The sequence below is a fragment of the Odontesthes bonariensis genome, chromosome 1, assembly GCF_027942865.1.
Source record: "Odontesthes bonariensis isolate fOdoBon6 chromosome 1, fOdoBon6.hap1, whole genome shotgun sequence".
Lineage (NCBI taxonomy): Eukaryota > Metazoa > Chordata > Actinopteri > Atheriniformes > Atherinopsidae > Odontesthes > Odontesthes bonariensis.
The window spans coordinates 42,727,009-42,753,542 of NC_134506.1; the positions used below are offsets into that span (position 1 = coordinate 42,727,009).

Consider the following 26,534-nt stretch of genomic DNA (forward strand, 5'->3'; position numbering starts at 1 on the left):
TACTGATCATGGTTGTTAGCAGTCGATAGTCAGGTTGTGTGATGTGTGTGTGAGTGTGTATTTTTTCTATGGGTACATGCCATTGACTGTATGAGCGGTCTGTGCTCGTTTTTTTATTTTTATTTAATTAGATTGGAGATACTAATTAATACTGAGGGGGGGCTGGTCCCGGGGAAAATTGCCAGGGCCGATTTTTTTCCCCAGTCCGACCCTGCCGCTCTGTACTTCTGTCACTGCAATAACCTCGCACAAATTGTAATCCTGTTAAGTAACCCCCAATCTCACTGAATGTAACTGTAATCTGAGTACTGTACATCATTTTTGCTTGTACTGTAACGGATTACAGTTACTTTTATTTTGTATCCTTTTACCGTAACGCCGTTACATGTAATCCGTTACTCCCCAACCCTGTTGTCCTATGAGGATACATTTCAGCCTGACAAGGGGCGGAGCTACCGACCACCAAACACCTCCGTCAGATGTGTTCCTATGGAAACCAGAACAGACCCAGCTGAGGAGAAGGAGCTGAAATGGTTCCAGGAACTGAGGGCCGTGGTCCAGAGTTCCTGTATGTGCGAATGAGGGAAAAAACGGCCCCGTTCCTGAAAAGGTTCAAGGAACTGCAGAAGGTTCCAATAGTGGGAATGCGGCTATTGCTTGATTGACGTCCAACCAACAAGAATGAATCACTTAAAAAATTAAGTCTTTAAATGGGCTCCCGGTCAGATACAGAATAGATTTTAAAGTTCTGCTACTCGTCCAGAATACATGAATGACATGCTAGTAGAGTATAACCCAATGTTTTAAATACTTGAACGCAGTTCAAGTATTTAAAACATTACAACAATACATGCCCAGTAATATTGTTGTAATGTTTTAAATACTTGAACGCAGTTTTTCTAGAGAAGATAATTGTTTTGTATATGGGATTATCGTCCATCGACTCTTTTGGGCTTTCACATGCGCGAGCCTACAACCAGCCGGTGAGTTACATGCTGTTTATAAAGTTGTTTTGTAACGTCTCCATGCCAGTAATGTGAGAACCATGCATATGGTTTTGATGGTAAGGCTTGTGACTTTATTGTCGGATGGGTTATAAAGTGGTGTGACGTTTCTGCAGTGTGCAAGTTGTTGTTTTACGTGGAAGGGTTAGCAGTTGCCCCTTAGCCACCACGTATTAGCCTCGCATGACACGCTGTGCGAACAGCGCGATCTCCACACAGGGAGCGCAGATTTGCACCTCTCTGTGTCCTACTATCAGTATTTGACAACCCCTAGCAATGGAAACGCGCTTCAAATGCCCCGGAGTTCCCCTTTAAAAACATTTCTCTTTCGGTGTACTTATGGTTGAGTTTATATTTTTCTTTTTTACCCCTTCTTTGATTGCTTTTAACTGTGTTTTAATTTTTATTCTCTTCAAATTGCTCGTTTTTATGCTGCTTTATGCTGTTCTTTTAAATGCCTTGTCTTTATGTAAAGCACATTGAGTTGCCTGTGGTATGAAATGCGCTATATAAATAAAGATGCCTCGCCTCGCCTAAACTTAATGGATTTATATCATGCATCATAAAATATATTGAACTCTAAAGAAAGCTTTAAAAAAGAGGTTTGGACCTGAAATGAAAGAAAAATGTAAAAAAGTAAGCTACGCAGTTCCTGCGGCTGGCCACTAGGGGTCAGTGTTCTTATTGTATACCGCCGACGCGTCCAAGGACGAAGAAGAAGAAACTGCGGAAGTACAGCTTCCAAACAGATTCCTGTAGGAAAAGAAAACACCGGAGATCTCCGTTTTTTTTTTGTTAAAAACAAATTAAATCTACATCCGATTCCGTTTTGGGAAGACAATGGGCACCAGAGACGATGAATACGACTATCTGTTTAAAGGTAATGTGATAGTTTTATCTTTTTTTTTTTTTTTATCTCTGCAGTACTGTTAGCTGACAGGCTAACGGAACCGCCGCCGTCAGCCTTTGTGTTCTGATCGCGTCTAACCGAACTCTCTGGAACGTGTCAACACATTAAATCCGCGCACGATACTTTAGAAGAGCTCCTGATAACCGGCGGAAACAGTACATTTCTAATCCCGCGTTGGTAGTTGCAGTTAATTAACCTAAGGGCGGTCGTGGCTAACGCTCGCAGCTAGCTGGCGTTAGCCTGATGTCAGTGGGCGCGTGGGACACACCTAACCGTTATCGCATTATCTTCATGAGATCCAGGCAGCCAGCCAGCCAGTGGGACCGATGACTATCCTGAGACACGTTAGGAATATTTCACAGATTTCAATTAAAACTTGGAGCCGAAAAGCAGGGCTAACTGTTAGCATGTTTTATTGTTGTTGACTGACTCCGAGGGCAGAGCCTAAGTAAACAAACTGACCGTAGGCTGCTGGAAGGTGGCAGAGAGTCATTGCTGTCACATGGCGATTAATAAAAACACATGATCAACCATCAAAGTCCACTCTTACATCACTAACATCAGCATAGTAACCGTTCTGCAACCGTTTTATCTGTAGGTCCTGTTGGGGATTCCTCCACCTAAACCAGACAAACAGCAGAAAAGTAAAAGGCTAAATCAGACAGTTGAATATAACTTCATTGTTTCTTCACGTGTTTCCGTTTAGGGGTGCTGTTATTGCATGACCGCAAGTACGTCACGACGTAATGAAGCATGTTAATTGAGGCATTAAGGACTTTATTAGAGTCCAGACAGCCTGTAGATGCTGTGAGGCCTCTTTCAGAGGAACAGCCAGCTCAAAGAGCTCAAAACAAGACGAACTTTACCAGAAGGAGCCAGATAATCTGATCAGATTTACCAGGGCTGGGCGATGTGGCCTAAAGAAAAAATCTCTGATTACCCCCAAAGTCGATTTTCGACTTTAATCTATATTCTTTTGTTGTTGTTTTTGTCTTTAAAACAAAGTAAAATGACAAGTAAATGACTCTTTACAATTTTAGCTTTTACTTGAGCAATAAAGTTAATAAAAACACAAAGAATTTCCCTTCTGGGATATGTACATTGAACTGAATTTCCCTTTGAGTTTAAAGTACAGCCAGCACAAGCTAAGGAAATACACTCGTAACAATTATAACATGCAATAACCCCGACATTGTAAAGAATGCTGACCCGTGCCGTGTACAGCTGTACAACTGAGGCGAGGCAGCTTCTGCTGGGGAGCACATACCTGGTATCCAAAGTCTTTAGCAAGTGGACAAACCCCGGCTTTTCCACGGTAAAAATGTCCAACATATCTTTAGCATCATGCACGGACACTGCGTAAACAATCTTAATCTTTAAACAAACTTTGTGTGGTTGAACCATGAAAGCCCAGAGGGGGTGGCAGAAGTTAAAGAGAAAACCTTATTTCTTTAAAAAGAAATTGTTCTGCACCCAAAAGTCGAATGAATTCATAAAATCGTGTTTGTTGTCAGCCCCATCTGCTCTCTGGCTCCCCCTGCAGTCGTAAGATGTAACACCACTGTCATAAAGTGTGAGGCCTGCACGTGCACAGCCGTACACGGGAATCTCTCAGGCTTGGAAATGTGCATAACTAAAGTAAATGTACATCAAAACGAGTCAGAAGCGCATAGCTTTAAGGTTCACAAACTTCTCTCCTGTTGCTTTAATGTGTGGCTACAAACGGAGAGGAATAAACAAATCTTTAAACACTTAAAGAGACATCTGTGGTAAAGAGTAGCTGTAATACAGTCCATCTAAAGTAAAAGTAGACTCATTTTTAAAATCATAACCCCTATTTTTAGGTTATAAGATTGAATTAATTAATATTTACGCCACTTTAATGTTGGGTGGATTAATCTGTAAGTTTTATTGGTTGATTTATACTTTATTGTAATGATTTATTGGAGTATATTTGAGTCAGTGTTTTTCATTTGAAGTAGATTTAGCTGTATTATGTTCATTCAGTGTAAAAGAAAACATTTAATTAAACGTTTTTTCACTTTAATGAGTGAGGACAGAAAATAATGTCAGATTTAATTAAATTAAGTCTGTTAATTCATACAGAAAACTTTAGTGCGTGTATTCTGCATGCAGTGAGTTTACACGAGTCTTATGTTTAAAGTCGCATTGAGTGAATCTAATCAATCTAATGTTATTTAATTTATTCAGACTGGATCAACGTATCATATTAAATGTGACCCTCAAAGTTAAATGAGTGTATTACAATTGGATGGAAAATGTTTATGTAATTAAAATACTTTTCCAACATGTTCTGGAGTAAAACTGCTAACCAAATATTTATAAACCTCCCTGAGAACTGTGCGGTTTCATCTACTCCTGCTGTACAAGGAAAACTAAGACAAAGAAAGATGGAAATCTCACAACTTATTGTGAGGGAACAGTGTTTGATAGCATCATTTTACCAGGGCAAGGCAATTTTATTTGTAGAGCACAACTCAAAGTGCTTCACGGCTACATAAAATCACAAGAAGGCAATAAAATCATTCCATAAAACATAAAAAATAATCATTCATTAGTTAATTTAAAAGCAAAGAGAGCAGATAAATACTTTCAGGTGTCGTATTCACAGCTAAAAACTGTTTTCAGCCTGGATTTAAACATTGTCAGAGCTGAGGCCTGTCTCACATCTTCTGGAAGACTGTTCCAGATGTTAGGAGCATAAAACTGAAACGCAGCCTCACCTTGTTTAGTCCTGACTCTGGGCCCCAGCAGGAGACCCCTCCCTGAGGCAGGAGACCCCTCCCTGGGGCAGGAGACCCCTCCCTGGGGCAGCAGACCCCTCCCTGAGGCAGGAGACCCCTCCCTGGGGCAGGAGACCCCTCCCTGAGGCAGGAGACCCCTCCCTGGGGCAGCAGAGCACTTCCTGGGGCAGCAGACCCCTCCCTGAGGCAGGAGACCCCTCCCTGGGGCAGGAGACCCCTCCCTGGGGCAGCAAAGCACTTCCTGGGGCAGCAGAGCCCTTCCTGGGGCAGGAGGCCCCTCCCTGAGGCAGGAGAGCCCTCCCTGGGGCAGGAGACCCCTCCCTGAGGCAGCAGACCCCTCCCTGAGGCAGGAGACCCCTCCCTGGGGCAGCAGACCCCTCCCTGAGGCAGCAGACCCCTCCCTGAGGCAGCAGACCCCTCCCTGGGGCAGGAGACCCCTTCCTGAGGGTCTCAGAGCCCCAGTTGGTTCATGTGGCTCTAACATGTCAGAGATGCACTTTGGTGCTGACCATGAAGAGACTTGAGCTGTTTTAAAGTCTATTCTCTGAGCGACAGGAAGCCAGTGCAGAGACCTGAGCTCTGGACTAATATGGTCGTATTTCCTGGTTCTAGTCAGGACTTGAGCAGCAGCGTTCTGGATGTACTGCAGCTGTCTTACAGCCCGTTTAGAGCCCAGTGAGCAGGCCGTCACAGCAGTCTAACCTGCTGGAGACAAACGCACGGATCAGTCTTTCTAAGTCTGGTTTAGACACTATTCCTTTGATTCTGGCAAAGTTTTTTAGATGGTAAAAAGCTGCTGATGTTACAGATTTAATGTGGCTGTTAAAGTTCAGGTCTGAGTCCAATATTACCCCGAGATTTCTGACCTGATTATCAGGTTTTAGAGAGAGTCTGAAGGTGGCTGATGACACTTTCTCTTTGTTTCTGTGGGCCACAGACAAATTAAGATATAACGAGCTTTGAAGACACGATAAAGATAACATTGTAGAGGCCATGCAGTTTATTTGAACATTATTTGAACAAAAAAAAATCCACTTCTTAGAACATCTAAGATCAAAAGGAAAAAGCCACATGGGACCTGTCACACAATCAGGAAGATAAAGAAGTTAAAACTCCTGTAAAGTCTGTAAATCTACAGATAAAAATGACCAAAAACAAAGTTCTGAGGCCTCTTTGTTCTGAGCACAGAAAGTATTTTGCTCCCTTCAGTCACCATTAGGCGGTTCGGGAAGAAAGAAAACGTAGCTTGATACCACAAATCCTGCCCACCAGCAGCCTGCTCCGGTGAAAAAAAACGGCTAAAAATCTCCATCAGCTGCACGGTTCTGCTCTTCCAGGGTCACCTGTGTTTTTTGGGGAAGAAGAGCAGTGAAAGGAGCACCAAACGTGCTGTTTAGACAGACCTGGCAACCCTGATTATAGTGGTGAAATAATGCTGAATAGTAAGTCTGTCAAAGTTGAGACGTTGATGTCATCTGGTTGTGCTGAAACTGGAGCTCTGACACGTTGTTTACTCTGTCAAACCGAGCCGGACGTACCCGGAGGACGACCCCGGAGGACGACCCGAGCACAAAACAAGCAGCTGAGCTCCTCAAAAAGAATCCCAAAGTCACTTCTAATAAGTTTCCTCTCAACTGTGGAGACAAAAGACATGAGATAAAAGCTCCAGGTGGACGTAAAGGTGTTATTAAAGCGTGTAGATTCCACAGAGATGCACTTTATTATTACCTACTCTGAGCATAAGCTACTTCAGGTCGAGGTGCAGCTGTTTACATGATGGCGTCTTACTCAGAGTAAAGAACACGACTTCATTCTGTCTGGTTGGATCATTCAAACTCTCACAGCACAGAATCTGCACTTTTAAGGGTTTTAATGACACATTTTTAGCTGATTGCTGATTCTGGTAATCGTGCCGTCCTTCTGTTTTTAGACTCGACTGCTGCTTTTTGACACAGTGGACCAGAACGCTGTAATTTCCCGAAATAAATTGTTCGAAACCGCATACTAAATACTGCATACTACATACTACATACTGCATACTTCTATACTACATACTGCATACTTCCATACTAAATACTGCATACTACATACTACATACTGCATACTTCTATACTACATACTGCATACTTCCATACTACATACTCATCGATCAGACAGTATGCAGAGCGTTTACCCATAATGCATTTCGCTCCTGCCCGAGCTCGAAATCAGCCGGCCTGAAGCTGATTTCTCTTAAGCTCTAAACTCTGTAAACTTTAGCAACATTTGAAACATTTTCAGGCGAGAAAGTAGTCGTTTAGATCCCCAACGTGTTGAAAACCTGACAAAATACTGGCTGTTTACAATTTTGTTCCCACGAATTCGGCGCTACTAAAGCTAGCCGTAGTGAGCAACAAAATAAAATAAAATACCCGTTGCCTTTTATCATAGGGAAAGCCATTACCATACAATTGGTGCTTTTGTTTTGAAAACAGGAAGTGAACCTACCCTCGTTGTTGCTAGCTTGAAACTGCCGTTTTGACAGGAAATGACGATCGGCGACGTCACGTTACGTTGCATCTTGGGTAGTTTGAGTATGAGTAGTAACCTCATGATGCATACCCAACATTTCGGAGAATCTAGTATGCATCCGGGAACTTCTCGCTCACTCAAACTCGCTTACCAACTCAAAAAGGTTACCATGAGTAGTAGGAGAAGTATGCGGTTTCGAACACAGCCTCCGAGACCTGAGAGGGCTTTGGGAGGAGGGAGGGGCCCACAGCGGCACCTGCCGCTCGTTGAGAAGAGTACGTACATGCTTTTACTCGAGTCTCCAATAACACTGGAAAATGTTGCTAGATTTGTAGCTCGTGGCTCTTTGAAAAAAGTCTCCTAGAGGGGTCTGAATATTTACTAACTATAGTGACAAAGTTGCTAAGTTGGCAACACTGGAGACAATAAATTCGTGGCTTTCCTTAAGGCCTCGGTATGCTTCTCCGTCGCTATCCGTCAATACGACTCCGTCCTTTCGAAGTTCTCCGTCGGGCTGTCGGATACGCAAGGCAGTTCACCTCCCGATCAGTAGGCGGCGCTACGTTAGACGACCCAATCTGGCGACGTCTATGGTGAAAGTGGTTGATTGGTTGTTCATCTTCCGGCTCCGTTCCACTCCTCACAGTGAACGATGGCGACCGAGAGAGAAAGACTGTTGTTGGAGTTGGAGCTTGTTGATGTTGAAATGCAAATAATTTTGACCACGGCCGTTTCTCAATACCCAAGTACGCAAGTCCGAACTCTTGTGTTTACAAGTATGGACTTGTCAGAAGTACAGACTTCTGAGCACACAAGTACGCTCATTGTGCATTTGGAACCGCGTCATCATCGCTCGTGCCGCACTGCTTCCTGGGACAGCAAGCTGTCTGAAGTCCACACACGTCGCCACAGAAGCAAACTCGATAAAATGGGCGGAGCAAGCACACATCCGGGAATGTGGAGCGTACTTGTCTGGATGCGTACTTTGAATTGGAACAGTACTTGGTCCTTCGGTGATGACGTTTCAGAAGGACACGAGAACGCATATTGAGAAACGGCCCAAATATTGACCGGCACACAGTAAACTCTTTCAGAAATGGCGGTGTTGTTGTTCTGAGAGGAAGGAGCTAAACCGGGAAAGTGATTCCAGAAATTATGTTGTTAGCCGACCAATCACAACCCTTGCGGTCTCCGCGAGTCTCCGGCCCCTTGACGGATAGATAGAAATGTTGGCCGACGCACGCAAGCGACGGAGAGCATAAATCAGCCTTAAAGCAGACGGTTGTCAGTAGGGGTGTGCAAAATAATCGTCATGACGATGCATCGCGATTCTAATTTTCGGGATCTACTGCATCGATTCTTGACGCCATATATCGATTATTTAAAAAAAAAAAATATATATATATATTTTTTAATTTAATTTTTTTTAATGATAGGACACATGCAATTGATGTATTTCGCTGCAAGGGATGTTTGCAATATATATATATTTTTTATAGTTTTATAAAGCCTATGCACTTTTTTTTTTTGTCTGTACTGATCATCCCTATTTTGTTATTGTAAGTTTTATAAATCCTACGCACTTTTTGTGATGTGTGTGTCCAGTAATATTTGTTTTAATGGCAATGCCTCCAAAAGTTGTTTCAATAAATACAGTTATGAATTGATTTGCTTTGAGTTATGTATCAATTGAAGACACTATCCAGATCATACGCAGCCAGTCAGCCACTGGTAATGGCTGTATTTTTTTTTTTTTTTTTAAGTACGTTCAGTGAAAATATCGCGATGCATCGCAATAATTCAAGTATCGTGATGCATCGTGATAGTATCGCATCATGGCATGTGAATCGTGATTCGAATCGAATCGTGACTTCTTTGCCAATACCCACCCCCAGTTGTCAGACTCCCCCTCAGACAGAATCATTCCCCGCCTGTCCAACCTCGCCCTGCACTCAGGGGTCAGCCGGGCGTCCCTCTTGCTTTCGGCTTTGTGCATGTGTTTTATGTCTACTGGGACTTTTATTTCTGTCTACAGCACTTTGGTCAACTGTTGTTGTTTTTTGAATGTGCTTTATGAACAAATCGGATTGGATTACATCAGTCCCACGCATTGTAATCAATTGCATTGACGATATTTCCCCCTCCGGTCGCACCAGGAGGTCATTCTGCCGCATTTAATCGACTTTGCGTCGCAGCTCTGGTGTGACCGACACAGACTGTTTTTGTCTTGTGTTTGCTTTAGCAACACATATCCTCTGTGTGTTATTTATAGCTCTACTAATCAACAAAACATGATGTGTGTTGGGCTGTTTGTCCACGCCGGATCGCACAGCAGCATCCTGTTAATGGCTCAAAAAAAACAACAACAAACAGCTGAAAGCAGAGCAGGAAGGCACCAAAACCTGGACCCTAAACAGAAAGAGAAACAAAAGACAGACTCAGAACAGCTGCAGATTAATAATCGAGTTCTTGTTTTAAGTAATTTTGGATGAAATGCAGATGTCATCACATGACAGAGTGAATGTTCTGTGGTCTGTTAGGCTGACAGGACGATGAGTATGGTGTCACCTCGTCCGTATGAAGTCAGAACGCACTTTATGTGGGGAAAATGATTAACTGCGAACATAATAAGCATATTATTATGCTTATTATGTCACTTGTATCAGTGTTAATCATATGAGATCTACAGTAAATGGCAAATATTGTATATTAAACCTCATTAATACGCCTTGAATTCTGTTAATTCCATGAAGGCCTGAAGAAAATCACAACGTATTGTTGTAGAACTGATTTTGCACAGGCAGAAATTAGTTGAATTATTGTAATAAAATTAGGGCTGGGCAACGATTAAAATGTTTAATCTAATTAATCACATGATTTCCCTGATTAATCACGATTAATCGCATTTGTACACAAAATCCAAAAATGAATCCAAAAGTAGTGTATAGCCTTTATCATTTAGTTTTATTTTAAATGTGCTGCCATATGAATGAAAGGGCCATAACATTTGTTGTGCAAACACACTTTTAACATCAGCATCTTTCTGTAGTTTTTATGTAGAAGCCTCGCTCCACTGTCTGTTTCCTTGAATGACTTGCTGCTATCAGTTGTGTGTTTTGCCTTTAAGTGATATTTTAGCCTGGAACTACTACGCTGAGAAGACAATTCAACTTGGCAGTGTTTACAGATGACTTTGGTTCTGTCGACTCCGCCGTCTGGAAGAACTTTAAAATGAAAATGGCCGAGTAAAAGTTCCGTACCCTTCTCCATGTTTGGTGGATCCGCCGATTACTTTCTTTTCCTGTTCCACAGCAGACAGCAGCAGACTTTTACAAAATAAAAGCCTGTGAGCAACAGACTGTTACAATAATAAAATAAATAATAAAACAGGGGCGGTCCGTGGCGTAGTAGGTTGAGCAGGCGCCCCATGTACAGAGGCTATAGTCCTCGCTGCAGCTGATTCGAGTCCCGCATCGGACAGCCCTGTACTGCGTGTCGTTCCCCCTCTCTCTGCCCCCTGCTTCCTGTCTCTCTGAACTTTCCTATCCATTAAAGGCACAAAAGCCCCAAAAAAAATGAAAAATGAAAAAAATAATTAAAAAAAACTGCGTTAATGCGCGTTCAAATATTTATCGCGTTAAATAATTAACGAGTTAACGCGATAATAATGAGTTAACTCGCCCGGCCCTAAATAAAATGGTCGTATTTTTTTTCTGTGATAAATGTTTAGTTCTGGGACCTTTTCCTGCAGCTCAGGTGGTTAATGGCCGCTTCTTCCCCCCCCCTCTCTGTGCCTCAGTGGTCCTTATCGGTGACTCGGGCGTGGGAAAGAGTAACCTGCTGTCCCGCTTCACCCGAAACGAGTTCAACCTGGAGAGTAAGAGCACCATCGGGGTCGAGTTCGCCACGCGCAGCATCCAGGTGGACGGCAAGACGGTGAAGGCCCAGATCTGGGACACGGCAGGCCAGGAGCGCTACCGCGCCATCACGTCAGCGTGAGTGCAGAGCGCCAATGTTTCTTTGATTTCACCCTCACAGTTACTGAGGATCATGGGAGTTAGACCACCCAGTCTACATGTGTTAGGCCTACAACTGTGTTCCCCCAAGGGATTCTGCGGGGGTATGGAGTCACTTTTAAGGGGCTATTCGGTCCCCGTATAACCAAAGTTGGGACTGTGTCCATGTTCTTGGTCCAAAGTGGAGCTGGTTTACGGTTCGTGTTGGACTCCACCAGGGCCGCCCCTCGTCTCCGACCCTGTTGGTGGTTTTCATGGACAGGATCTGGAGGTGTAGTCGTCTGGTTGGGGAACCTCGGGGTCACATCTCTGCTTTTTTGCAGATGATGTGGTTCTGTTGGCTTCTTCAGGCCGTGACCTTCAGTCCACAGCTGAGTGTGAAGCAGCCGGGATGAAAGTCAGCTCCTCCAGATCCCAGGCCGTGGTTCTTCTTCTCTGCCTCAGTTGGAGGAGTTTCAGTTTCTCTGGATCTTGTTCTCAGTGACGGTGAGTTGGAGTCAGAGATGGACAGACGGATCGGGGCTCCGTCGGCAGTAATGAGGGCGCTGCTCCGGAAGCAGAAGCTTTCAGGTTGCTGCTCCATCTTTGCTCCAACCCTCACCTGTGGTCACACATCTGGGTAGAGACCCAAAGAAGGAGGTCGTGGATACAAGCGGCTGAAATGAGTTTCCTTCAGAGGGGGGCGGGGCTCAGCCTTAGAGAAAGGGGGAGGAGCTCCAACATCCGGAGGGAGCTGGGAGTAGAGCCGCTGCTCCTCTAGATAGAAAGGAGTCAGCTGAGGTGGTTCATCTGGTTAGGATGCATCCTGGGAGGAAGCCCCCAGGCAGAACCAGAACCAGAACTCTCTGGAGGGATTATATATCCCGTCTGACCTGGGAACGCCTCAGGATCCTCCAGGAGGAGCTGAAGAGCAACTCTGGGGAGAGAGGGATGTCTGGGTTTCCCTCCTGGACCTGCTGGCTCTGCGACCAGACTTTGGCTTTAAAGGGATAGTTCGCCTCTTTTGACATGAAGCTGTATGACATCCCATATCAGCAACATCATTTCTGAACATCTGCTTACCCCCTGCTGCGTCCTGTGAGCAGAGTTCCAGCCTCGTTTTGGTGTTGATGAAGGTAGTCCGGCTAGTTGGCTGGGGTTTAAAAAATAAAGCGTTTTGCTTCTCAGAACAATATGCGTTCAAAAGAGTAATACATTTGCATCACAAAATGGTTCTCCAGGAAAAAGTCAGACCTCATAATCGCTTGGCCCTATTTTCTCTCCCTTCGTATCACTGCCTGCTGTGCAGACCGAGCAGCAAACACCGTAACAGGCGCGGCTGCCGGCAGGCGTTTTCTGTAGCTGTGACTCACAGACTGCCGGAAATCAGAAATCCTGGAATAAATCCGCCCGTCTCTGCTGCAGGTATTACCGCGGAGCCGTCGGCGCTCTTCTGGTCTATGACATCGCCAAGCATTTAACCTACGAGAACGTGGAGCGCTGGCTGAAGGAGCTGAGAGACCACGCCGACAGCAACATCGTCATCATGCTGGTGGGCAACAAAAGCGACCTGCGCCACCTGCGGGCCGTTCCCACCGACGAGGCTCGGGCGTTTGCTGGTATGTGTCTGGATCTTCTTCTGTTGACTTTTAAGCAATTCAATGTCTCACTAAGTAAGTTTCTGGGAGTCTCAGGATCAGATATTTCTGCGTAACGGGTCAAACCGGCTCTCTATCAGTGGAATGTTGCGTATTTCACGGCCGACTGTTCACCTTTGCCCTGCAGAAAAGAACGGTTTGTCTTTTCTGGAGACGTCAGCTCTGGACTCCACCAACGTCGAGACGGCCTTCCAGACCATTCTGACAGGTGTGTGTTGTTTAATTTTTTTTATAATATTTTTATTGATTCACAGCTGCAGTACACAATACATCAAAAGAGTCACATTTTTATTTTTCTGCATAACCCCAACACCCATCCAAGAGACCCTTATTACTTTATATAAAGAGGTTAGTGTACCCAGTTGAGCTGGATAAGTGTGAGATAAAACAAAAAGAACAAAGACAAGACATGAACATGGTTACCTTCAGTTAAGTAAGTGAATAAAGTAGGCAGAAAATTAAAAACATTTAAATAATATAGAATAAAAATATAAAAATAAAATAAAAAAAGGGAAAAACGAGGACAAAAAGAATGAAAACAAAGACAAGACATAAACATGGTTATCTTCAGTTAAGTAAGTGAATAAAGTAGGCAGAAAAAAAAAATTAATAATAAAAATAAAAATAAAATAAAAAATAAGAAAATATAAAATAAAAATGAAAATATAAAAATAAAAAAAAAAAGGGAAAAACGAGGACAAAAAGAATGAAAACAAAGACAAGACATAAACATGGTTACCTTCAGTTAAGTAAGTGAATAAAGTAGGCAGAAAATAAAAATAAAATATAGAATATAAAATAAATAATAAATAAAGGGAAAAACGAGGATTGCAACATAACACTTTTGTTTGTTTGCTGCCTGCATATTCAGTAGATCAGCCCGCTGTTCCCAGAGAGTCAAACCTAAGGGGTGGGGGGGTGGACCGGGCAAGGTATGGGTAAAGAATCAGGGGGACATTTCAGTTGCAGGGAGTTTATCAACATAGTCAAGTAGCGGTTTCCAGAGGAAAACTTCTCGGGGCGGCCTCTAAGGCTGAATTTGATTTTCTCCAATTTCAGTAGAAATAATAAATCGTGTAGCCAAGATTTCCAGGGTTTTTGTTTTAACATTTTTATAAACTACAACCCCACTCCCCACCTGTTGAGGGAGTGCTGCACAGCCGAGTCTTTGTTATCTGGGAGGCGGCCGGACACAGACTGCTGTGGGTTCACTTTATCACATCATGCTGGCTTATCTCTTTGGGAGTGGCTCGGCTTGTGTAATCATTAGTTTGATCAACTGGAAACATAAAACCACCTTATGTTCGTATGTCCAGAAAAGCCTTTTAAATTTTAACCAAAAGGGGAAAATAGTGAAATATAAAGCGGCTAATTTGGTGCGTTTTGACCAACAATCTGAAGCTTGATGAGAGGCGGGTTATTTGCATTTCCACTCAGGTCAGAGGTGCAGAACAGATCAGGCAAATTAAGTTGGTTCAGATGTCAACTCCTCTCCTCCCTGCTTTATCTTTCGATTTGTGATTCACTCCCCAGCATCTCACCCGATGACGGAAGCTGCATGAATCTCTGATTTTGAATGAGAAATCTTGGAGCTTAAACGTCAGATGACTGAGTGGGAAAGATGGAAATAAAAGACTATGGCTGTGTTTGAAACCGCATATTACATACTACATATTACATAATGCATACTGCATATTACATAATGCATAATACATACTGAATACTACATAATACATAATACATACTACATACTGCATAATGCATAATGCATACTGCATACTGCATACTGCATATTACATAATGCATACTGCATACTACATAATACATAATACATACTGAATACTACATAATACATAATACATACTGCATACTACATACTGCATAATGCATAATGCATACTGCATACTGCATACTGCATATTACATAATGCATACTGCATATTACATACTGCATACTGCATACTACATACTACATACTGCATACTACATATTACATATTACATAATGCATACTGCATACTCATCGATCAGACAGTATGCAGAGCGTTTACCCACAATGCATTTCGCTCCTGCCTGAGCCGAAATCAGCCGGCCTGAAGCTGATTTCACTTAAGCTCTAAATTCTGTAAACTTTAGCAACATTTGAAACATTTTCAGGTGAGAAAGTAGTCGTTTAGATCCCCAACGTGTTGAAAACCTGACAAAATACCGGCTGTGTACAGTTTTGTTCCCACGAATTCGGCGCTACTAAAGCTAGCCGCAGTGAGCAACGCACTTCCGGTTATTTTCACAAAATAAAATACCCGTTGCCTTTTATCATAGGGAAAGCCATTACGATACAATTGGTGCTTTTGTTTTGAAAACAGGAAGTGAACCTACCCTCGTTGTAGCTAGCTTGAAACTGCCGTTTTGACAGGAAATGACGATCGGCGACGTCACGCTACGTTGCATCTTGGGTAGTTTGAGTATGAGTAGTAACCTCATGATGCATACCCAACATTTCAGAGAATCTAGTATGCATCCGGGAACTTCTCGCTTACTCAAACTCGCATACTAACTCAAAGTTAGTATGAGTAGTAGGAGAAGTATGCGGTTTTGAACACAGCCTTGGATGGTGGTAGCTCTGTGTAACCTCTTCTTTCCCCCCTGCCCCCCCTCCTTCAGAGATTTACCGCATCGTCTCTCAGAAGCAGATGTCGGAGCGCCAGGAGAGCGACATGTCGCCCAGCAACAACGTGGTCAACATCCAGGTGCAGCCCACTGAGAACAAACCAAAGATGCAGTGCTGTCAGAACATCTAGCCCGGCCGTGGATCTGCTGCTACCCCCCCCCCCCCCTCTCCTCCTCCCCCCCCCCCCCCCCCCTCCACCTCTCACCCCCACCCCCCCACCCTAAGAGAACAGACTGCCTCGGCGTACCGCTCGGTGTTAAAGAAACGAGCCGCAGCCTCACGGCTGTGACCTGAACTCTGCGCCCACCTGTACCTGCCCCCCCCTCCCCTCCACCCTTCCCCAGGTAAATAGTATGAGACAGACGGGGTGTGTCCCCCCCTAGTGGAGCCCCTGTGTCTTTAGGCTACTGCAGGACAGCAGGCATTTCATATCACGTTAGATTTCATTACTGTAGATGCGCTGACATGTCACAGAAATGTCTTAATATCTGAATGTGATTTGTTTCCTCTCTGCTCCGTGCTCCTGTTGATTTCTCCGCCTTTTTTAACGACCCGTCTCGTATCTTCTTCTCTGTGTGTATGAATTTAAAGCACATCAAAAGTTGCTCTGAAGCTTATTCCTCTTAACCAAGCCTCTCCTGTCATTTTTAGCCCCTCCCCCCTCCTCCTCTTTAGTGCAATGTACTGTTTGGAAACAACGTGGACGCATCGAGCACGCCTGCTCCTTTTGATCTGATCGCTGTGAATACGACGGCAGAATCATTAGAATCCGCCTGGCGAGCAGGTTCGGGCGGCTTTTTTTCCGCGCTCCGCTGCGCCGCACATTGTTTCCGGGTGGGAGAATCAATCTGGAACACTATCATTGCCTCGAGGTTGTGTGTCATTTAAAAAAAAAGAAGCTAAACGGGACCCCCTGAACGTCGGTGGTCGTCCTGTTTGAACTCTCAGCGTGGCGTCACCCTGAGAGGTACCGAAGACACGTTAATCCATCAGGCTTTCCTGCTCCAACCTTTAAAAACAACATTCATTTGTGACATATTTGACAACAACTATGCAGAAACTAGCACATGGCTGTTTGGATTTTATTTCCTGGAGCACTTCTAAGGCAAATGAAGGAATTAAAAAGAAGGAAATAAGGTAGAGTTCTTGTGTGACATTCCTATATTAGAATCAAATCTCCTGTTTTGCATGTAACCACAAACTGTAGGTAGGACCACTGAGAAAGACGAATGGAAAATGTCTCGCAGGGTTTCATGAGCATGGAATTTTCTTAATCTTGCACTGTTATATGAATTTAGATACCTGCTTTCTTTTGTTAGGATTAGATTCTTGCTGCACTTACAGAATCCGGACCTCTTTGTCAGATTTGTGCGCCTTTCTTTTTTTTTTAAAAGACGGCGCCAACGCCGTTAAAGAACCAAAACGCGATGTTGAGCTCGCCCTCAGCGTGCGATGTTTCTCTGGCAAAAACAAAAGGAATTGAAAGTGAAACCAACTCGAGGGATTGAGCCGCGTTGTTCTGCTCACAGTGCCTCCTTCACCTTCCACCGCCTCTCATCGACCCGCCAACAGCTCGCGTCACGTCCGCCCCCCTAAACCAAGCTTCGTCGCTCCCTGTCACATGAAGCCTACGTACACCGAGCTGCCTCTGACTTCAACACAATGCATGGCTCTTTGTAGGACCGCCGCTCCTCGTCGCATCGCCTTACGTAGCTAACATTATCATTTCTGTCCATGAAATCTTGAAGGTCCGGCAGCTGGCGCCTCCACGCTGAGCGAGCCAACGGCGTTCATTCGGGTCTGTAAACTGACAGAGCTCAAACTCCTGGGTGTGTGTTCTGTTGAATTCCCAGTTCCTCGTGTGTTAGCAGACATATGCAATGCCTGAACTCGGTGTGTGTGTGTGTGTGTGTTTTTTTAGAGGTAGAGGGTAGACTGGTAGCTGTGGAGTGTTTGAGCCGGGCTAACGCTAAAGCTAATGCTAACGCTAATGCTAATGCTAACCCGGGCCTCTCCAGACTCGGCAGCTGGTGGACGGAGTGATTCCTTTTGCTCTGAGAATGAGTCCTGATCCTGTTCACATACCTCTGCTGTTTCCATTGTTCCTTTTTCTTATTATTATTATTTTTTTTTTTTAAGAATTGTGATTTTGATTACTCTTTTTTTACTATATTGAATTCTGTAACTGACTGTAATTCCAGTTAAAAACACTTAAGAGTGAAATGTCATTTCAGTGAATTTTGGAGGGTTAAAATGTGAGAGGGGGGTCAAAATGAATGGTTTTATGTTTTGTACAGACTGATGAATTGTACAATTGTGTCTATATCTTAAGTTATCAGTTCATCTAAATAAAGCGCACCAGTCATAAACCTTTAGATGTCTGTTTTTTAATGTTTTCATAGTACAGGACACATTTTGCTTGAAGAGGAAATTCTAAACACTTGATACTCTGTTCGATTCTGACTGATGACAGAAGTAGTGGCACCGACCCAAAGCTTGAATTGTATCCTTCGAGTTTCGAGTAGAACGTTGCTGGCCCAGTTGGAAGGAGTCCATTCAGCTCGAGACGGGGGCGCGAATACAAAAATATTCTGGAATAATATAAATATGCAGTTTAAAACATCGATAATGGAAATGCCCAATTAGCTTTGTCAATGAAGCTAATTATTGGTTGCCATTTAGAGCAGTTTCATGCTCCACGGATCCTGACTTTTGACATTGTTGGACGTAGTGCTTCAGAGATGGGACCAAGTCACACATATGTAAGTCCCAAGTATTTTTTTTCTTGGGCAAGTCAAGTCAAAGTCAAGTCACCTTATTATTGCAATTTTACCTGCAGAATCTGATCTTAATAAAGTGAAAACACAAAGATATAAGTAACTGTCAGTAAACATCATTGGCCAATGTGTTCAACCTGTCCACCCCGTATCATATCAAGCTAACGTTAGCTAACTACCGACTAGGCTAACAGGATAATATTAGCTAATTTGACGAGCACTTACCGGTCAGAATGGATCTTCAAATGACGAACAAAGTTGGAAGTTATGCTTGATGCTTAACACTCAAGTCATTCAAGTCATCGTGTCTCAAGTCAAGTCAAGTGCAGAGTCTTTAACTTCCAAGTCTGAGTCGAGTCTCAAGTCTTGTTTTTTGTCAAGTCACAAGTCATCAAAACAGCGACTCAAGTCCAAGTCACAGTGACTTGAGTCCCCATCTCTGGTGCTTCATGCAGGTCCCACAGTCATCTGATCATATAAAACATAGAACAGAAAAGCTGATTCCAGGAGGGGAAATGAAGTATTTGCAGAGGGCTGCAGCCTCTTCCGGCTGTCAGGATGAGTACAGCCTGGGCATGTTGCCAGTCCATCATGACCATTAACTTTCCAATAATATGTTAATGTTTGATTAGGTTTAAATGGATCTGAAAGTCAGACTGTCACCAGTCATACAGTGATGATACAGTTGTCTGTTACCGATACCAATCAAAGATAACATGAAACAGAATGTAGCCATGATTTAGTTCTGTTCTGATCAGATGCAGAAAAAAGAAAAACCCCAAAACTAAACTCTAATGGCATCATTATTGATATTTAAATATCATTTTGTTGATCTTCGAAGGTCCTGCAACAAATGGGTTTGCACCCTTACGTTGATGACACCCTGTTGTTCGTCTCGGTTTGATCACATGACTTAAGTACGTAAAATGTTCTTAAAACCACAAATAATTTCACCTTCAACTCTACATGAACAATTCATTGCAACGCTGCCCCTGAGCTACGATGAGTTTATTAAGTTCAAGGCTTGAAACAGAAACAATGAGCATTGTTTGATACATTTACTGAAACGAGTTCACAGATAAAGAAACAACAAGAGCAAGAAAAAACATCTTCAGAGCAAATGGAACAAAAGCAGGAAAAAACAAGCCGTTTACATCTGATTGTCGACATATCCTGTTATTGCTGTTGGCCAAAGCTAAACTTATACACAAAGTATTCAGACACCTTATTTATTGCACACTTTGTGTCACAGATTGAATTCTAAATGGATAAATTTGACAAATTTAAATCCATCTACGCTGGGGTTCCCCAAGGCGCCATGCTGGGGACCCTTCTCTTTGCAATAAAGCAGTGTTGTTTTTGTCAACGATGACAAAATCATTTCGTTGACGCCACTTTTTTTCATGACGATAACGAGACGGTGACGAGATAAACATAGCTCTCTGATGACGAAAACATGACGAGACGTGTGTGAGTTTTCGTTGACGAGACGAGAATGGACGAAAATGTTAGTGAGTGATCTGTCAGACGTTTAAAATGCATGACATTTCTGCTTATTGTGTGTGTCAAATTAAAACCTAAAAAGTATCTGCTACGGCATCTTAAGGCTCGCCACAGGAATATTTTTTCGAAGGTAAGTTACAAATGCTGTTAACATAATCGATAAATTTCATAGTAAGCTAATACATTAGTACGTTTTCCACATACTCCTGGCGCAAATGGGCTGCTAACTTCAGGCTAAAGTTAGCTTTTGTTACGCTAACGTCAATTCATTATGTGTGTGTTACTTTAGCAGCATGTTTACATTCAGTGATGGTGTGGTTATCTCTTTGTGTGTACGTTCTGTCAGCACGTAACTTGATATGTTAAACAGGTCGAGTTACTGTTATACGTAGAGTCTGCTAGCTTTAGCCTAAAAGCCACAAGTGACGTTGTGCAGCCCTAACCAGGACCTGTGCGTTTAGTGCGCTTACAGTAAAGTTGGGACACACGCACAGTACAGAATGACAAATCAGAAAGCTTTAGTACAGGGTCAGTTAATAAGCTATGCTTTTGTTCTGCTTGTTTGATAGTAAAGACCATACTATTTTCTTAACACGGTAGACTATACTTATTTTTTCTTTTTTTTTTTGACTAAGACTAGACTAAAACTATCACATATAGAAGTGACTAAAATGTGACTAAAACTAATAAGCATTTTAGTCCAAAAGACTAAGACTAAGACTAAATCTAAGATGGTTGTCAAAAATAACACTGCAATAAACACCATCTGCTTGGTTCGGGTCGTCTTCTTTCATGACATTCCCACCTATCAGAGCATCTAAAGACTCATCTCTTCAGAGGTTTAACACACCTAACTGCCCCCTTGCAGACCCCTCAGGTCCTCTGAGGCATGATGGGATCCTCGGGTCCCCGGGGACTCGGGTCAGGTCGAATCTCTTTTCGATGCATTTTTGCGTCTGACTCCCTCTTCTGCTTCGAGTTGTTTTTAAATGTTTTGTTCTGATTATTACTTGAAACATTGCTGACTAAGATCTAGTTTTACATCTGCTTATAGATGACATAAATTCAGAGACTACTTCACCTGTTCTACTTGTCATTTCAATAGATTTATTTCCTCCTGCTTACACCAGGTTCCTGACCGGATTGATACTCAATAGTTGTGAAATCAGTATTTTGCTGTTTCCTCTGGCAGCAGTTGCAGCTTGTTGAGTTGATTTCTGCAGGTTTTGAACATCTGGATTTGAGCAGCTTTCGTCAATTACTTGGAGGTAAAAATATAAGTCGCTCATTTTTTATTGATCTAAAAGGACTCAAACCTATTAGAACCAGTTTCTCCTTGAATAAAAACTAGGGCTGGGCAACGATTAAAATTTTTAATCTAATTAATCACATGATTTCCCTGATTAATCACGATTAATCGCATTTGTATGCAAAATCCAAAAATGAATTCAAAAGTAGTGTATAGCTTTTAGCATTTAGCTTTATTTTAAATGTGCTGCCATATGAATGAAAGTGCCATAACATTTGTTGTGCAAACACACTTTTAACATCAGCATCTTTCTGTAGTTTTTATGTAGAAGCCTCGCTCCACTGTCTGTTTCCTTGAATGACTTGCTGCTATCAGTTGTGTGTTTTGCCTTTAAGTGATATTTTAGACTGGAACTACTACGCTGAGAAGACAATTCAACTTGGCTGTAAATGCAGGAGTTTTTTTATTTTTTTTATTTTGAAATGCGTACTTTTATGTTGAAACAAGCAAAACAGGAAGTAGCGCCGGTTAGCTCCGTTAGCCTCACACAGAGACCGAGGAGCACCTGTAGCGGTGATGTTACCTGCTAGTTTCTCTTTATTTTGTTACTCCATGCTTCGTGGTGTTTGCTGTAACTGTGTGAATGTGATGCATTCAACAGACTTTTACAATAATAAAACCTGCGTTAATGCTCGATTAAATATTTATCGGCGTTAAATAATTAACAAGTTAACACGATAATAACGAGTTAACTCGCCCAGCCCTAATAAAAAGATAGGGAATGTAAAGTACCACCACCAAGTGTCAGACATCTGTAATTTCACACCAGTAACAGAACTTTTTTTTTAACAATAAAGTGTGCAAAAAGGAAGAGAGTCTTCATACTTTGTGTGCAGATTGTAACATGAAGGGGGTTCACATACATGAGGGCTCTGATTTGTCTCTATTACATAAGAATTTGCTGGAAACCTTCATCATGTTTGTGATTATGTCATGAACTTAGGGAAGAGTAGGAGGAGGTATTAAGAGTGAACATGTTTCAGGTCAGAGCCGCTTCCACACTTAAGACGATCACGTGACAACAATAAAAATGGCGCTCAAAACCAATCTAGAAGGGTTGTTCTGATAAAACTACTTTTATCTGGAATAATCTTTGGCATGCACATGTATTAAGCTTCGACACAAATAAGAGAAAGCACGATGATCACTAAGCGTACAGTAAGTGTACATCCGACACAGCACTTTGTCTACAGCACATAGAAAAAGAGTTGGGCTGTGTTCGAAACCGCCTACTACATACTACATACTACATACTGCATACTCATCGATCAGACAGTATGCAGAGCGTTTACCCACAATGCATTTCGCTCCTGCCCGAGCCGAAATCAGCCGGCCTGAAGCTGATTTCTCTTAAGCTCTAAACTCTGTAAACTTTAGCAACATTTGAAACATTTTCAGGTGAGAAAGTAGTCGTTTAGATCCCCAACGCGTTGAAAACCTGACAAAATACCGGCTATTTACAATTTTGTTCCCACGAATTCGGCGCTACTAAAGCTAGCCGCAGTGAGCAACGCACTTCCGGTTATTTTCACAAAATAAAATACCCGTTGCCTTTTATCATAGGGAAAGCCATTACCATACAATTGGTGCTTTTGTTTTGAAAACAGGAAGTGAACCTACCCTCGTTGTAGCTAGCTTGAAACTGCCGTTTTGACAGAAAATGACGATCGGCGACGTCACGTTACGTTGCATCTTGGGTAGTTTGAGTATGAGTAGTAACCTCATGATGCATACCCAACATTTCAGAGAATCTAGTATGCATCCGGGAACTTCTCGCTTACTCAAACTCACATACTAACTCAAAAAGTTAGTAGGAGTAGTAGGAGAAGTATGCGGTTTCGAACACAGCCATAGTTTCGGAGATAAGACCCGGACCCTGGCGGGGTCTTTGAATATGTAAACAGGAAATAAGAAACTGTGTAAAAACAGCACACCTGTACAGGTTGTGTGAGTCTGAAGAGGCTGCAGTTTGTGTGCATGTCTTCATGTCTTTAGGACCCTGATGTCAGGTCCAGTCTGCAGGTGTGACGGCCCGGTCTTCGTCTCTTTAAGAAGCCGTGAAGGCATGAAGCTGCTCGGGTTGTTTGGAGATTTTACAACGATAACATTAGAATATGAATCGGATCAGTCAGCAGTGCACACACACACGCTCACACCACAAACATCCGTTGTTCTCTGAGTGTCCAGCTACGCGCCTCACAGTTTTCTGCTTGTGGTTGAACCCGGAGTTCCCGGTCCTGTGGACGTCCCGGTCCTGTGGACGTCCCGGTGTCCGGGTGTTTACAGCAGCGAGCTGGTGGGGCTGCCGGGCAGCGGGGGGCTGTGGCTGTGCAGGGAGAGGCTGTGGCTGTGGCTGTGGGAGGGGCTGGGGCGCACAGGCAGCAGGTCGTAGTGGCTGGGGATGTGGCTGTTCCTGGGCAGGTCGTACGGGTTCTGAGGGTAACTGGGGACCAGCGGGGCGCCGGCGCCCTGGACGATGCTGACGGTCGGCTCTGAGGGAGGGAGACGATAACAGAAGAGTAAATGAAGAGTTTCATTTTGCCTCGACACCTTTATCAGAGGTGGAATACAGAGGTTTACATGTAAAACAACCAGTAAAAGTCCTGATTTGTTGTGTGCACCAATCAGACTGAAAACATGGAGACAAACAGCAGATCAACATTCAGGTGATCAGAAAGCAACTTTCCATCGATGATACAGTTAAATGTTTCGCCTGTCCCGGGTGCTGTGCTTTTTATGACCCAGAGTCAGAACCAGAGGTGGGTACTAACGAGTTACATTTACTTGAGTAAGTTTTTGAAAACATTATACTTCTAGGAGTAGTTTTAAATCTCTGTACTTTTTACTTTTCCTTGAGTAGATGTGTGCAGCAGAAACTGTCCTCTTACTCCGCTACATTAGACTACAATGAGCTGGTTACTTTTCTTCTTACCTCTTTGGTATTCTACGCCTCATTATTTTTATCCCCCCGCGTACGCCTCATTTTAATGTTTTATTCTGACAGAGAGAGAGACTTCCACCAAAGGCTCTACCACCTGACTGTGTTCCACCAATCAGACGCAGCCGTGCAGTCTGGTCACGTGACCATACTCAATCTCAGCGGCGGGACGGGTTAGCTTTAGCATTAGCAGTCGTAGCAAACAAACAAAGAAACAGATGGAAAATGTCAGAACCAACGGTGGGAAATGAAGACGCAGACGAGGCCTCATACTGAAAGCATGTTTACCTTACAAAGAGTGAGAAACAGCAGCTACATTATGTGTCTTCTGTGGCAACCAAAACAAACGCACATTTCAGCAGAAACTCAACATCTAACTTGAGGAAACATGTAGCGCTAAGTTTCCTAAACTCGTTTTTTCCCCATGGATAGGTGAATGTTTGTTTTTTAGGTTACATATGGGTTACATATGTTTTAAACATTTCCTAAGTCTCCTTTAGTTTTTATTGAAGTTCTTGAATTTACCTGGATTATTTTAATTTAAGCTATTTTGTAATTAATTAACTCATTGTAATTTATTCTATCAATTGGATGAACTCTAATTTGCCTAAAGATGATTATTTAGTATTTTTGTCTGTCTGATTGAATGCTTGTGTTAACAAATAAATCAGACGTTACTCAACAGTTACTCAGTACTTGAGTAATTTTTTCACCAAGCACTTTTTTACTCTTACTCAAGTAATTATTTGGATGACTACTTTTTACTTTTACTTGAGTCATATTATTCTGAAGTAACAGTACTTTTACTTGAGTGCATTTTTTGGCTGCTCTACCCACCTCTGGTCAGAACTATAATCATATTTATATGAGTGAGTGTTTCCCTCCCTGGGGATGGGCGGTGCTTTCTGCACCGGCTGCCTTCATCGTCCTGAGTTTACACCTTAAAGGTCTCTCCCTCAGATGCTGTGTTCAGATCTAATCTGGTGACAGGACCGGCATCAGACATGAAGCCAAGAAGAAAGTGCCTGAACGCCTTCTGGTCCTTCTAAATAATGATTCTATATTTAGGTCGACACGTTGCCTCAAAGACATGCGTCCTTTTTCCAATCGTGATTCAATGAATAATAGAATTTGTTTACTTTCTCTTTTGCCCTCATTCTCGTTATTTTCCAGGCTTTCCTGAAATCTTTTAAAGTGGTCTTGAGCAATAGTTCTGCAGGCTTCCTGAAGGTCTTTCACAGTTTATCTTTGGCTCCCCCAACACCACTGTCTTAGAAACAAATCTCCGTGTGAACCGTGCACATCAATGTCTGGGGGCTCCGGGGCAGTTTCAGGCTCGGAAAGTCAACATAATTGTACATAATTGTATACATTTAACATAAATGGAGACATTTTTAAATCCAGGTTAAAAACATTTCTTTTCTCATGTGTCTATTACGGTGGCCGACACGTGCAAACGCGCTGCAAACGTCGAAACAAATCCAACAGTAAAACGCTGCAAGAGAAAAATGCGGCAATAACAAAAACGACCGGAGCACACGCGCTGCAAACTTTAAAACGCATGCAAGAGAGAAACACTGCAAAGCCCAAAACACATGCAAGAGAGAAACGCTGCAAACTTTAAAACACATGCAAGAGAGAAACGCTGCAAAGCCCAAAACACATGCAAGAGAGAAACGCTGCAAACTTTAAAACACATGCAAGAGAGAAACGCTGCAAAGCCCAAAACACATGCAAGAGAGAAACGCTGCAAAGCCCAAAACACATGCAAGAGAGAAACGCTGCAAACTTTAAAACACAATGGAAGTTCGCCAGGCCACTAGGGGGTCTCGAGCTGTGGGATAGGAGATCGACTATGGGAGATCTACCATGTTAATGAAAGAGAAGAAAGTCAAAAGGTACGTTGTCATTTATGTCGTTTTTAAACACTTGGCCGTAATTTTTTACCTTATTATAGCGACATAACTCCGCTGCTCTTCTGTAATAAGGTAAAAGATTACGGCCAAGTGTTTAAAAACGACAAATGACAACGTACCTTTTGACTTTCTTCTCTTTCATTAACATGGTAGATCTCCCATAGTCGATCTCCTATCCCACAGCTCGAGACCCCCTAGTGGCCTGGCGAACTTCCATTGTGTTTTGGGCTTTGCAGCATTTCTCTCTTGCATGTGTTTTAAAGTTTGCAGCGTTTCTCTCTTGCATGTGTTTTAAAGTTTGCAGCGTTTCTCTCATGCATGTGTTTTAAAGTTTGCAGCGTTTCTCTCTTGCATGTGTTTTAAAGTTTGCAGCGTTTCTCTCATGCATGTGTTTTAAAGTTTGCAGCGTTTCTCTCTTGCATGTGTTTTGGGCTTTGCAGCGCCTGTGCTCCGGTCGTTTTTGTGATTGCCGCATTTTTCTCTTGCAGCGTTTTACTGTTGGATTAGTTTCGCCGTTTGCAGCGCGTTTGCACGTGTTGGCCACCGTAGTCTATGCATGAAATCTGCACGATATCTTTT

The 26,534-nt window shown here is 42.9% G+C and overlaps 2 protein-coding genes across 2 annotated transcripts in view; one reads left to right on the forward strand and one right to left on the reverse strand.

Moving 5' to 3' along the window:
• The first annotated feature begins 1,710 nt into the window (after nt 1-1,710).
• Nucleotides 1,711-15,687, forward strand: rab11a (RAB11a, member RAS oncogene family). The gene is made up of 5 exons (XM_075467330.1): nt 1,711-1,884; nt 10,990-11,185; nt 12,611-12,804; nt 12,971-13,051; nt 15,506-15,687. The coding sequence occupies exons 1-5, from the start codon at nt 1,845-1,847 to the stop codon at nt 15,640-15,642; spliced, it is 648 nt and encodes a 215-aa protein (XP_075323445.1). The 5' UTR covers nt 1,711-1,844; the 3' UTR covers nt 15,643-15,687.
• A 7,067-nt stretch (nt 15,688-22,754) lies between these two features.
• Nucleotides 22,755-26,534, reverse strand: part of LOC142381975 (multiple epidermal growth factor-like domains protein 11) — a 180,903-nt gene continuing 177,123 nt past the window's right edge. Inside the window, exon 25 of the mRNA XM_075467346.1 lies at nt 22,755-23,593. Within this exon, the coding sequence (XP_075323461.1) occupies nt 23,382-23,593 (212 nt within the window). The 3' untranslated portion in view covers nt 22,755-23,381. The remainder of the gene's footprint in view (nt 23,594-26,534) is intronic.